General features: G+C 36.6%; 1 protein-coding gene across 11 annotated transcripts in view; it reads right to left on the minus strand.

Annotated features, from left to right (window-relative positions):
* Window positions 1-927: 927 nt before the first annotated feature.
* The window catches only part of EYA4 (EYA transcriptional coactivator and phosphatase 4), a 271,605-nt gene continuing 257,691 nt past the window's right edge, over window positions 928-14,841 (minus strand). For 6 of the 11 annotated variants that reach the window (XM_032274734.1, XM_032274742.1, XM_032274739.1 and 3 more), the window contains 6 exons: window positions 14,256-14,314; window positions 13,999-14,159; window positions 11,285-11,399; window positions 7,569-7,690; window positions 5,173-5,273; window positions 928-1,731 (listed from right to left, as the gene is read on the minus strand). In XM_032274734.1, the coding sequence (XP_032130625.1) occupies window positions 1,651-1,731; window positions 5,173-5,273; window positions 7,569-7,690; window positions 11,285-11,399; window positions 13,999-14,159; window positions 14,256-14,314 (639 nt within the window). In that variant the 3' untranslated portion in view covers window positions 928-1,650. Of the gene's footprint in view, window positions 1,732-5,172; window positions 5,274-5,311; window positions 5,413-7,568; window positions 7,691-11,284; window positions 11,400-13,998; window positions 14,160-14,255; window positions 14,315-14,841 lie in introns of all 11 variants that reach the window. The other 5 variants (XM_032274743.1, XM_032274737.1, XM_032274735.1 and 2 more) reach the window with 1 other exon arrangement.

Below are 14,841 nucleotides of genomic sequence, written 5' to 3' on the forward strand. Positions count from 1 at the left end.
CTGCAGGTGCAGACACCATTAAAATACTCTAGTTCTTAAAGTCTTAAATTTCCACAAGGGAAATCATGTCATAGGAAATAAGAGGAGAACCTGTATCATGTTCCCAACATGGGCTGCACACAAGGAAAAAAAAACCATGCAAACACAGTGATGACAGGTTCTTCTGGTAATGAATGCCATCCATTGCGCAGTAATGATACAGGCAGAAACTAACAAATGCAAGCCTGTCAGGAAGAGAACCTGCATTGATGTATTCAGATGGAGAACCAGGTACTATTTTGCTGTTGTCATTTCAGTGATGCTGTCAAGATCCAGCTCACTTGCTAATTTAATTTACAATGATATTCTAGGTAAAATTTTCATAGACTCATTGCTTTCATTAGACACCATCTGGGAGATCTGCCTTCCATTACTGATGATATTATCATTTGTGCAATGACATTGGGAATAAAAACACTTAGCTTTATTTTAAGCCATGTTCACTCAATGTGAATTTGACGCCATGTCCATGCATATTCTAAAAACGTTTATGTGATAATTGCTCATGATTTGCATGATAATATCTTCCTCTCTGCAACTTACACATATCAAAAGTCTCAACCTCAAAACTGTGCAAGTTGTCATGAATATGGCTCTTAGTTTTCTCCAGCAAAACTGTAGAAGGGGTACTTGAGACTTCTACATACATTTCACTTTCTAAGTAAAGGTCCCATAATCTTTCCCAAACCTTCTGCTTATGGTTGGATGCGCAAATAGTTGCCTCATACAATTATTGGAATTATTAAGAACCCAAATAAAACACAAGCTTTCCTTTATTGTTGTTTTCTTATTGCAACAAATACTCAGTTTCTTGCTGATGCAGTAATTAAGCTTTGAGAGCTTGACTTTTAAATTTGGTCATGTTAAGAATCATCACAAAGGTTTTTGTTTTTCATTATCTACAGAGATTTTAACCAAAGTTACATTGTAACACACAAATGCTGTCTTGTCTTTAAGGCACAACACATCAGTATGAACATTCTGTTTGCCAAACTTAAAAAAGAGACAATATTATATTCCCATTTCCCCTCCCACTCCCCTCCCCGACAAATGAAAGAAAAATTGCATCCACTTTGAAAGTCAGCTGCTAATAAAGTCACAGTAAATTATTTTCATCAATAATTTACACAAATTACAGGTCTAGATAGGACTGTCCTTCTACAGTCTGAGTGCATTCCAATTCAGATTTTCTGGGCTAGGTAGGCTAAAGTCAGATTCAAACCTCAGGGCTGAGAAAATCTCTCATTTTGAGGAATGTCGTTGACCACCTTGTCAGACGGGGCACGTGTGTTGCTGCTTTGCCAGAGTGAGAGTTCTTTGATAAAGCTGCTCATTCCAGTTCGGACTCATTCGGTGTGTACCAGCAACCTCCACAGATTTTTTAAAGAACCCATTAAAGTGTTGTAAATATAAGACCATAGAGTGTCTTTTCTGTAGCACTAAAGTTTAACTCCATTCAGCAATCTGAATTCTTCATTCTGGAATTCTTATTCCAAATATGATTTCATCCATTAAGACAACTTATATGTGTAGCGCCAGAGGCATTGAATCACACATAAAAATTCAGTGTACTTGAAATATAAAAAACGGATCTCTGGCTACAGAACACAGTTACAAATACTCTAATTCCAGTGCTTGGTGGAGAGCCAGGAGGTCTGAGTGACTGGATATCCTCCAGAAGGGCATGTTGTGCTGCGTGGTTAGGAGAAGGAGGGATGGGAGAGAGAAGGAGAAGGAATGAGGCATAGAGAGAGATCACAACCATCATCTCAATGAAGCAGCAGCACACACAGGGATGTGTGGTCCACCCAAGTTCAGGGCAGGGAGTTTAAAGGCGGGATGATCATATGTGAAGGCTTGGCAGCACCAATATGGCACTGTCAAAGTAACAGAGAAATAGATCTGAACTGGATTTTAGTGAGCATATTAGCAAATATTAACATACTAACATTTTCTTCGGCAGTTTAATATTTATTCTGGAAGTATCATTACCGACATCAACATCTCGGAAAGCAAGTGGGCATCAAAAAACTACCTGGCTGATGGAAAGTAAGTTTTAAATCCGTGCATCAAACTTACAGGCCTATCTCTGAGTTAAAAATAAAATAAAATGATAAACTTCTTAATTTTGTTCATCTAGGAGGAAAAGAGGATGAATTCCTTTCGGTATAAAAATAATTTGAAGCAGGACTATATAAAGTAGAAAAAATGTGGGGATGGTAATTTTCTTACTTGTCTGGGAAAGCCAAGCCAGTAGAGTTGATTTATTTCATTGACATAGAGTTGAGAGAAAGTACTCTAGCATGCATTTTCAATGGAAGATATCATCCCCAAGGGGACAAAAATGAGTTCTTGTGGGGCAGAAAATCTTAGACATTACAATGGTTTGTGGTCCTCCAAAGATACACTATAATAGTATACAGTACATCTGTGGCATTACAACTTCATGAAAGGGTGTAATTAGAAAATAAAAGTCTAAAGACACCCCACTGGCGATGACAATGAAAAAGAAAAAACCCCTGCACTACAGCAACTGACAAAACAAAAGCATTTGTAAGTTTGGGCTGATGACATCTTCTAGAATATGTATGTAGAAAATATCTTTTCGTGTATCTACGGGGAATGAGTATATAGATATAAAACATGCAAAAGACATTTCGTTTAAGAATTAAGTAGTATAATAATCCTTATTTCATATAATTCCTTGCTGTACACTATGGTAGCCACCAGCCAATTGTGGTGATTGGTCACTTGAAATGTGGTTAGTCCAGTTTAAAATACATACTGAATTTCAAAGACTTACAACAACAAAAAAGAATATAAATGTGGCTTCAATAACTTTTATATTAATTAGATGTCAAGACAATTATTTTGGATATACTGGGTGGACATGTTATAATTCTACCTGTCTCTTTTTAATTTTTTAAGATGTGGCTTCTAGAAAATGTCAAACTACATATGCAGCTTGTATTAATATTATATGTTTCTACAGAAGAGCGCAATTAGGCATTCCTATTCCTAAACTTTGATATTTTTTCTTAAATTTCTCAAACAAAATATGTCTAGGTCAAATTAAAGCATAGGAATTCACACAGAAGTACCATTTATTTTCATTCAGCTCAGATCTATTTGTAACAACAAAACAGTACTTAATTAACATTTCTGCACATGCGATTACTGCTACATCCAAAGAAAAGCATGCATTCTGGGTACTAGAGAAACCAACCACCTGTGCTTTAAAATAGAATAATAAGCCTTCACCGTCACCAAAACTGTACCTACATAAACAACCATTTGGAAATAGCATTCTATCTGAGATTCTTTTCCATTCAGGGTCATGCCTTTCCCTCCTGAAGTTTTACGTATAAAGTAAGTAGGCGGTGTAACAACTGGTAAACCGAATCTAAACATTAATGCTGTGGAAAACGGGTAGACTCGGTTAAGCTTTAATTGTCAAAGACATACATCTTCATTGGTTTGGAAAAGTGAATTATACATGAATTTAATCGGTATAAGCTAAACGACATGTAAATTTGGCTGGAGCAGGGCTGTATCACTAATCATTGGCTGCTCTTTGCTGTGTATAACTATGATGCCAATAGGAAAAATCATAACATGGACCCAGGACATTGACAAACTCCAGAAGATATTTCATTTGAGTGTGACTGGAAGCATTGTAAATGGTAGTCAGCAATGAAAGCTGTATTTCTTGAGGCTGCAGTCCTGACCTCATACAGGACATGCTTGGGGCCAGTGTGCTGTCTTGGGTCATTGACACTGCTAATGAAGGCTGAGGTGTTCTGTGGGAGGCAGAGCCTGAACCCATTCTCTCAAAGATAATCGAAAAGCATGGAGATTTTCAAGTATGGCTGCCAGTACTGTCACCAAATCTTCTAAAGTGGAAGTGCTTTCCTTTTCTCCATTTTGCTTGATTTAAATCAACTAGAAACATACATCATTTCCTTTCTCTTATAGCTGTAAACTTTTCTATAAAACTGTTTATGTTGACTGTTTTTGAAAACAGGTAAACACTCCAGCACATGCAAGTGGTGAAGGCTTTATTAGATGATGGTTTAAAACGTCCTTAGGGTAATAAAGAATAACATTTTTTCTTTGTAAAACAATGTAAGCTGGTATGTCATTGTTCAAAAATACTAATTCATCTGGCTTTGTTTTGCAAATTCTATCACTTTTATCTTGGCTAGATGATATTTTTCTATCATTCAGTGAAGGCGGCAGTAGATCTCAGTGTGGAGTTGACTGACAGCCTGGTGTTGGGGGCCAATCCTGATATCATTCTTCTTTTGATATTGAACCAACCATTTAATGGTTTTTAATTGCCTTGGTTTCTTCTTCAGAAATATGGGCCAGATGAAAAGGCTTATTAAAACACTTAGGCCTGTGAGATCTGAATGTGTTCAAAGCCAGCTGCTTGGCTTCAATCAAGTACCACTGGCTCACCAAAACAGATGAAGCTCTTCTAGGACATGCGAGGCACATTACCGCTAAGACAATTGGTGCAAAAGGATCTGAGCAATACATCCCATTTCAGTAGCGCTGATTACCATCTCTTGTAGCAGTTTTTCTTCAGCTATGTAATCTGCCCTCAGCATTCCTTATCATTGAGCATGCTACTTCCAGGCACTCACAAGGACCATATGGTATGCAGGTCTCATCAACTACTCACATGAGTTTTGTATGGAGCTCATTAATCTTTATCTTGCTAAATTTCATGTACTTAACAATGGTTGCTTCCCCTCCCCCATCTTTCTTGCAGATCCCCTGGTTCATCTATATCTGTGCATATTGTATGTATATTAATATATATATGTGCATATATATATAAGCATATATATACACACGCCCACACAAATATATATATTACTATATGTATATACATCCAAACACATAAATACATATAACTAAATTTCTCTGCATTTCCTATCATCAGGTAAAAAATGCTAAACTCCAAATGGTTTATTTGAATGTAAGTATTGATCCTCTCATGCTCTTATTGCTTTGCATCTCTAAATTTAAATCATTTGTCAAGCTGCCATTGGGCCAAACTACAGAAATGCAAACAAAAAGGCTTGCATTAGAAGTATCACACCAACATTGTTTGAGACAGGTTACCTTTTTTGCTGCCTGTTCTTCTTCTACACCATCCCCAATTACAACATACACTACTTTTCTGCCAAACCTTTGCATTATTCGTTCAAAGCAACTTTCTTTTCCTGGAAGATAAATGAGATAAAGTTCAGAATGAAGTTACCTGGTTAGCGGCATGCTCCTCATCTCGGCCATCTCCAATCACAACATAAGTTATGTTAGTGCCAAATCTGGACACTATACGCTCAAAACAGCTTTCCTTGCCTGAAAAACAATGCACTGCTTATTCTTCCAGCCGTTGTATTCATTAACCTAAAGATTCATAAAGTGTTAATTTAATGCCTCTTGAACATCACTTGAACTAGCTCACAACATCTGGGTTTATGAAATCAACACATATTTGAATAATGTAAGGAGTTACTTAGGACAGATGATTAAACAAATGTGTTTCACACTCCAAAAACATCACTAGGGTTAAGCATTTGACCTAGAGAAAATATTAGTATGTTTTTCTCTACCAACAGAGTACTGAGGCAACTTTACAGGCAACTATACGTTTTAACAATCTTTGTTTAATTCTAAAAATAAATTTTAAGTAGCAAAGACATGTCAGCTAAATACGTTCCAGTGAAAAACTGAAGGTTCACCTCAGAAATGAGGAAATACTAAGAAGTCAATTTACCTTGATAAACAATGCCTTTCTTCAAGTGTGTGAGAGTTAGCCTGCTCATATAACTTCTACTAAGGGTGCTGTCTGACAGGGCCACAGTACTGACAACACTGGTATCCGCTGATTGCACTATGGGAACATAACCGTGGAATTTCTACATGTTCTTTGTTTTTAAAACATTGGTGGCCAGGCGCGGTGGCTCAAGCCTGTAATCCCAGCACTTTGGGAGGCCGAGGCGGGTGGATCAAGAGGTCAAGAGATCGAGACCATCCTGGTCAACATGGTGAAACCCTGTCTCTACTAAAAATACAAAAATTAGCTGGGCATGGTGGCGTGGCCTGTAGCCCCAGCTACTCGGGAGGCTGAGGTAGGAGAATTGCTTGAACCCGGGAGGCAGAGGTTGTGGTGAGCCGAGATCGCGCCATTGCACTCCAGCCTGGGTAACAAGAGAAAAACTCCGTCTCAAAAAAAAAAAAAAAAAAAAACCTAACATTGGCATTATTCTCTAAATTTCACTCCCACACTCCCAGAATGTTCATGCAGCCATCGTTACTTCTGCCTTTTTTCTTAATCTGATGGTTCAGGACTCCAAAAAATACTAGCTTAAAGGGAAAAATAAAAATGACTTTTTTTCAGATTAAATATAAGGAACTATTTGGCCAATAGAATACTGTCCTTACTAAAATAAATGTTTATTTTGCCATAAAATTATTGGATTTCTCAAAAAGCAAAATTATCTTCTATTAGTCCTGCTGACATAAATACATACATTTGCATTAAAAATGTATGGTATTGATATCCAGGCTCTGGACTACAGTGCTTGTGACAATTGAAATTTACTCTAGGAAGCTTGGCTCTCCTTAGCTGTACTCTTGAAACAGCTGCAACTGGAGGCTCCTTTTGCCAAGGCCAACATCAGACCTCCTCAAAGCCCAGGGCAGGTTATTTTTGGTGGGGGATTTTAGGATTTTGAACTTCTCTTGTCAATGTGCCAGAGCCCAAGTTTGTTGACCTTCAAGGCATATTATACAACCCACTTATTTTCCCAAGTATTTCCTTGACAGACAGTGGAATACATCAGTTTTCTTTTAACTCTTTCAATGTAGCAGAAGTTGATGAAGTTTTGCTTTTGAATGTTTATTAAAAGTTGGAGTCTGTGAGAAATGCACTTAAAAATCAAAGATGGCTCCACAAATCGATATTATCTAAATAAACAAGGTGCTGGTTCTTTGATTGCTACTGTACATTTTTGGAAATGTAGATTTCCAGTCACTCATGTTATGAATATTCCTATTATGTTTTGTTTTCTGATTCATGAAATTCTTTTAATTTTTTTTTGTCTAATTAAGGACACTAGTTCAATCCATCTAAGACTCCCCTGCAAAGCCAAATAGTATTTTTATCTTGGATCTAGATTACTGCATATGCAAGGATGCAACACTATACTCCATACTAATTAAACTATTACATACTATGGCTAGAGATATTACATATTATTTAGATAACATGTGCTGTGATATTCTGTGAAATACAAGAATGAAATGTCTATACTCAGATACTGAGTTCATAATGTCACTAGGCAACAGTTCTCAGAAAATTCACATATGCACGATAAGTTGCAGGGGACTTTATAATTTGAACTTTATCCAAATTTGTTTTATGTACTAAGTGAAACTGATGAAAAAGGGAACCATGCGGAGACACACAGATATGGACACATTCCATACAGAGTTTAAAATAATTTCCTTACCTATTTTAGTTGCACTGTAAATATTCTCAATGGGGAAAGCACCTCCTAAACTATACAGTAGAACCTTCGCAAGTGCTGGGATCAGTTGTGTTGTCGTTACCAAGACATTTACGCAGTTACTCCTAAAATAGGGAGGAAATATACATATTTGTTTTCTAATACTAAATAACTTCTAATAGATTTAAAATTGTCACTGTGGTCTCTAAATTCCTTAATGAATGGTCCCTTTCAATATTCATCAGATATTGCCTATCAGCAGGCAGACGCTCCTCAAATAATGGCAGATTATTACGAAGAATGCACAAACCCATGACTATACTGTGATGCTTAAAGTTCTACAAATTATTTTGTCAAAACAATAGACTATTAAAAGTCATACATAGGTAAATGTTACAGAATGAAAACATGGTAGAATAAAATGAAGCACAGACTTTTAAAGTTTAGAGACGTGATTTTGATATGAAATTTCATGACTTGCACTGTGTGATATTCAGAGTTACATCTTTCTTTTTAAATTATAAACAGCGTATATACTCATAACAGGAAAATGTATAAAAGACAAATAAAAAGAAGAAAACAAAAAGCATTAATTATTATTGAACCATTCAGAGACAACTGCTGTCTCCATTTTGTGCATTTACTTTAAGTGTTTCTGTTTGTATACAGATTTTGTTTTCCCGTATTCTACTTTATGTATTTAGATCATGAGCCTGTTTATATCTATTAACGATTATTTTCCCTCTCCCAACAAAACAATGTACAAAAACTACTCTATCATGTACATGCACCAGAAGTTTTTAAAGCTAAATTCAGTTGCTTAAGTGGCTTTTGATTTCTAAATATTATAGGTAATGCCGCCTAAATATATTCCTATATCTTTGATTATTCTTAGATTACATTCATCGAATAATTAGGGTCAGAAGGCAACTTAATATTGCTAAGGGTTCTGATACATAATTCAACAAAGCATCTGTTTTTCTGACATTCCAGGCATTTTGTGAAAGCTATTGGGTTGATGCAAAAGCAATTTTGGTTTTTGCCATTAAAAGTAATGGCAAAACTGCAATTATGCCAATACGATAATACGTGTGGATAACTCAGCAAATTCCGTAGCATGTAACTATTCAATGTATGTTGATTTCTTTTTCTCCTCCCTCCCTTGCTATATCTTTATTTCTGAAAAATCACATATTCCTTTAGTTGCCTTAAAGCCACCTGTTTAATAATAATCTGTATTAATTATATAGAAATATATAATCTAATAATGTAATAATCTTCTTTAACTTATATAAAAGATATCTTTTAGAAATAATGAAAGCTATCAACCCCCTTCTCAGAAACGCACACTCCACTACAGTTTACACATAATGTCAGTGGCTTAGGGGTCCTCACACCCCAGCATCCCTGACCTCTGGTCTCTCTTGTCACCAGTTACAAAGGACATGAGACAGCAAGTCCCATTTTAAACGGCCTTAATTGTTAGACATTTCCTCCTTATATAGAGTCAGAATTTCCCTTGCAGGATTCCTATTCATTGGTCCTAGTTCTTTCCTTTACAGACACAGGGAGAAATGTAATTGATTTTCAGCCTAACATCTGAAACAGTTGAAATTAGCAATCTTGATCCACACAGGACTCTTCTGACTAAGCTTGCTGGCTCCTCCTTCCATTTGTTTCTTTTATGTGGTTTCCACAGTCCAAACTCCTGTGACTACCACACTTGACAGAGGCTGCCTCAACCCTGCCACAGCCCTCACTGGAATGTGGTGCCCAGAAACGACAAACTAAGCTGCCATGGCTTCCCCAATCAGACATAGGAAGCTACTTCCCCTCTGCTCTTCATCTGGACTTTCTGCTATCCATGCAGCTCCTGCCTGTGCCACGAGTTCAGACGCTGTGCAGGATGTGACAACTATTCATTTACAATCATGTTCTTAATATCAACTTTTTTTTGCCCTGTCAAGCTTTTTCTGCATTCTGATTCAATTAGTTCAAATAAATCTTTCTCTGAATGCTGTGTTCCCCATACATTTATTAAGCATACTGGGTTTTTTTATTTTTTTATTTTTTTTTATAACTAGCAATTTGTCATCTTATCATTAATCTTTTCTTAACTTTTAAGTTCAGCGGGTTGGTTACATAGGTTAACTTGTGTCATGGGGGGTTGTTGTACAGATTATTTCATCATCCAGGTATTAAGTCTAATTTCCATTTTTTTTCCCTGATCCTCTCCCTCCTCCCATCCTCTACCCTCTGAAAGGCCCCAGTGTGTGTTGTTCCCCTTTATGTGTCCACATGTTCTCATCACTTAGCCCCCACTTATAAGTGAGAACATGTGGTTTTTGGTGGGAGTGTAAATTAGTTCAGCCATTGCGGAAGGCAGTGTGGCGATTCCTCAAATACCTAAAGACAAAACTACTATTTAACCCAGCAATCCCACTACTGGGTATACACCCAAAGGAATGTAAATCATTTTACTATAGAGACACATGCACACACATGTTCACTGCAGCACTATTCACAATAGCAAAGACATGAAGTCAACCTAAATGCCCATCAATGATAGACTGGATAAAGAAAATGTGGTGTGTATACACCATGGAATACTATGTAGCCATAAAGAAGAACAAGATCATGCCCTTTGCCAGGACATGGATGGAGCTGGAGGCCATTATCCTTAGCAAACTAACACAGAAACAGAAAAGCAAATGCTGCATGATCTCATTAATCTTAACAGAAATGCTGACAGATTCTTTTTTTAATATTTATTTTAGGTTGAGGGATACATATGTATGTTTGTTATATAGGTAAACATGTGTAACAAGTGTTTGCTATACAGATTATTTCATTACTCAGGTACTAAGTCTAGTACCTAACAGTTATTTTGTTCTGATCCTCCCCCTCCTCCCACGCTTCACCCCCAAGTAGGCCCCAGTGTCTGCTGTTTCCCTATATGTGTCCATGAGTTCTCATCATTTAGCTCCTACTTATTAAGCATGTTTTTATTTATTCACCTAACTCAGATATAAAATCATGGAAGTTAACAGTATAGAGATTCAACCCTACCTTACCAGAGTAGAGTTGTCTACCTTATCACTTTGTACATTTACATTGCTTTATGAATTAGCATATATGGCTCTTGGTTGTACAACTGGTTACAAATTGATTTAATTCTGTTCTCTATATGGACACAAGTCAGAATTTCATTGTTTAGTTCGAATAACAAAATGGTTAGAATTTTTTCAAGAGCTTTCTCTTGCTTTTCTGATGTTATTACATTATACATATTATATATACATTATGCCCCAACACTGAAAACATGCATTTTTTGTATATACAGTACTGTTTTATATTTGCCATCACCCCTTGTACCTTGCCATCTACAGAATTCTCTTTTTTCATTAGAAGTCATGTAACCATTCTGTGGGGAGTATCAGTGGCTGTGAGAAGAGATGGGTGGTGAGAGATAAACAGGAGAGGGTCTCCTGTCTATTGAGAAGCAGCAACCTTCTCCCATCCCAATACACACACACACTCTCTCTCTTTCTCTCACTCTCCCTCTCTCTCATGCACATGCCAAATCACTGAACTCAGAATAGTTAGGTCCCCTAAAAATCTAAAACAATCTAGGAATCAAGCCATTTTTTAATCCATGTTGTACAATTAGAACTAAATCTTCAATACGATAGACATAGAAAGGTAACAATTCCACTTACCTAGTGCTAATAATTGATAAAGACTTAAGTGCGTTTGTTAGCCAGGAATCTGTCAGACCTTCAATTTCTGCCCTTAACTGTAGCCAGGCATCCCTCTTGGCAGGGCCAAGGAGTCCTGCAACACCAAAAAGCAAGGCAGAGTCAAGAGATGAATATTTTCTCAGAATATCTAGTTTAGACTCCCTTCTGTTTAGAATAGATCATTTTTATTTCAGTATATATCAGAAATGCAGAGAAATACAGATTTATGTCAATATTGATCCTTCATTTCTGAACTGATTATCCATTCATTTCTTCAATGAATATTTACTGAACTTCTAGGTATCAGGTAGTGACAGTGAAAAGTGGCCCCCGTCTCTGCCCTTGATGAACCTAGAATCTGGTGCAGTGGATCTCAATCACCGAAAGAGCTTTGAACATGTCCCTGCCTGGGTCACATTCCAAGGGACTGTGATAATTTGAGGTCTGGAGGAGTAGCTGGGCTCCACCAACCTAGGGACACAAACCCCAAATGTTTTGACTGTCTGAAAACATTTAGTTTCTTAATAATCACGATCATTTCAACTTTCAAACAGTAACAATGGCATCATCATATGTAGCTATTACAATGTTTCTAATACTATTGCTAATGCTACTATAAATGCTTTGATATGTAAAAAGAAATTAAGAATTTTGTCTAAAATCTTGAAGTGTAGGACAGTTATAGACAATAACGAACTACAACATTGATGTTATAAGAAAAAATATAGATGTGCTAATTTTTTATTTTAAAAGATCCAATTCTTGCTTTTATGATCAAACAAGACCATGTAAATCCATTAAAAAGGAAAGCTTCTTACTTAAATTGTGTTTCAGAATACTGGGAGCACATATACACTTCAATGTTTTTTTCCAATCAAAATTCATAGTTTCTAGCAAGTTTCATTTGTCCTCATTACAATAAAGAGATGCTCATATATGACAGAAAGTAGATTCGTGGTTGTTTAAAGTTTCTAAGACACAAGATTATTTCTTAGTGTTCTTGTTCATTTAAAATAATTTTATTAATACCCTGCAAGAAGGAAATGATGACATCTGATTGATAAAAATTAACTCAGATTTCCCAAGGGGACATTTATTTTAAAGTTAAACGTCTTATCCACCATTGGTTTTAACTAGAAAATATACTTATTTGATTTTACAGAAGCATCATGTACAGAGCACAGCAAGCTCTATGTGAATCAGGAAATCAGAGTTTCTCCTCTAGAACCCCATTCAAGTCAGCAGCTTGCAGGGGTCAATTTCTTATTTGGAAATAAATATCTTCCTTATCTGAGCTCCCTTTTGGTGCTAACATTATTATCCTCTTTGGCTTTATATTTTTTTGTTCTCTTGGAGTTATTTAGTATCTATTGAGTATTATTATGTGTTTTACCACTAGGCACTGGGATAACAGGTGACCAGACACATGGCCCCACTCTCATGATGTATATGGATATATGTGATTATATGAACATTGCATTTACTATGTTGTATTCTATGATAAATGTGTGAATACACATATGTATAGTATGCACATGTATACTTAGCTGTATCATTCTACTTTGGATTCTAGTTTATGTTCCTCAATTACTCTTCCTTTTTAGAAAAAAAGAGAAGAACATAAAGAAACAAAATCCTGGGAGATTAATCTGATATGACCTCATAGCAAATTTTAGGAATCTTTTTTACCTAAATTTGATTCTAATAAGATATCATCTATCTAGAAACATATGCAGGATCACATTTTTGATATCGAAGGTTTGATATCTCCTGTAAAATATAAGAAGGGGTATAAAATGGTTTAGATATTACCTACAGAATATTTGAACTTTTCTTTTCTTTTCTTTCTCTTTTTTTTGAGATGGAATTTTGCTCTTGTTACCCAGGCTGGAGTGCAATGGCAGGATCTCGGCTCACTGCAACCTCCATCTCCTGGGTTCAAGCAATTCTCCTGCCTCAGCCTCCGAGTAGCTGGGACTACAGGCGTGCGCCCCCATGCCCAGCTAATTTTTGTATTTTTAGTAGAGACGAGGTTTCACCATGTTGACCAGGATGGTTTCGATCTCTTGACCTCGTGATCTGCCCATCTTGGCCTCCCAAAGTGCTGGGATTATAGGCGTGAGACACCGCACCCGGCCAAGTATTTGAACTTTTAAAAACTATGATAATCATAGTTGACACTATATATGAGAAAGACAGATTGTCATAAAGTGTGATTTTTTGAAAGATAAATCTATTTAAAGTCTTTGAAATGACATGAATAACTGTTTATATTTATTTATGATGGGATTCCAGAAAGATAATGCTCGCTAACAACTCTCCTTCAATGCTTGAGGCTCTCTTCTTGAGAAAGGTCTTCTTTCCATTGCCTTGGTCCATTCCTCTGTGTGGTTTTCACTGATAATGCGCCAAGCACCAGCTGATAAAGGGTAAACAAAATGCCCTGCTATAAATCCTGACCAAATGTCTGGGCAGAAGGTTACACAAAGAATTCCCAATTCATGCGACAGTGGTGGATGTTTTACTTTGTAATTAAATTTTTCCCCACCAATTCTAAGAAACTTCTGCCTCGATGTGGTTTAATGAGTTTTTGCTTGTTTCCTTTACAGCAGAATTGTCTTTAACATGAAACTACAGTTTGAATTCTACCTATACGCAGAGTGCCTTTGTTAGATTTAAAAAGCCACACATACCTCCAACATTGTTCTTGTAGGTGTTATATAATTCTTTTACTCTTCTGTAACGAAAAGCCAACTTCCTCATCCAGTCAACCCCTCCTCTCACACCTGTTGGCAAACAAAGGTTTGCACTACTTGCAGCTGCATGGAAGCCATCAGTTGCAAAACTGTAGGTACTGTAACACCCAAAATACATTAAAAAGAAATAATTACATGTACAAAACTCCACAGCTGAATTTCTGTAGGAAACAGCACTGAAAGGCATAGCTTACCTTAAGTCCTGCCCATTATCATCAGAGGAAACATCATCTATATGAACTTGATCACACTCCTGTTAAAAACATTGAAAAAGTTATTTGATTTCCAAATGATGCTTGTTACCATGTTTGAAGGTTTTCCCAGCTTCTCATTTCATCAGACTACAGCCAGAAGATGGCAGCATGTTCCCATCCATCTCACTGCCTCACTCTTGTTTTCTTCTACTGGGGAATGGCACCATTTCTATTCCATAAAATTTAAATCCAGAAGAGTGCCATAGAAAGGGGTGAGAAAATATATGGCATGAGGGTTTCTTTAGAGCAACTAAAAAATAAATTTTATCTTAAAAATTATTGATAAGAATTTCTCTTGAATCTTCGTGATCACTTGAGCTTCCTTCCAGCCATTTCTGTTGTGCATTCTTAAGGACGGCTAATTTGAAGATACACAAAATTTATTTGGTCTGAACACCTCAGGTGGTTACTATTATTTATCATTTGTTCAGCAGCAACAGAGGGTCTTGCTTTAGATTACAGTGTCCTGTGAAATTTCCACGACTTCCTGCTGGATCAGAGCCATGAAAGAACCATGCTGGTATTA

Source organism: Sapajus apella, unplaced genomic scaffold (genome assembly GCF_009761245.1).
Source record: "Sapajus apella isolate SASKATOON/1434 unplaced genomic scaffold, GSC_monkey_1.0 scaffold6, whole genome shotgun sequence".
Classification (NCBI taxonomy): Eukaryota; Metazoa; Chordata; class Mammalia; order Primates; family Cebidae; genus Sapajus; species Sapajus apella.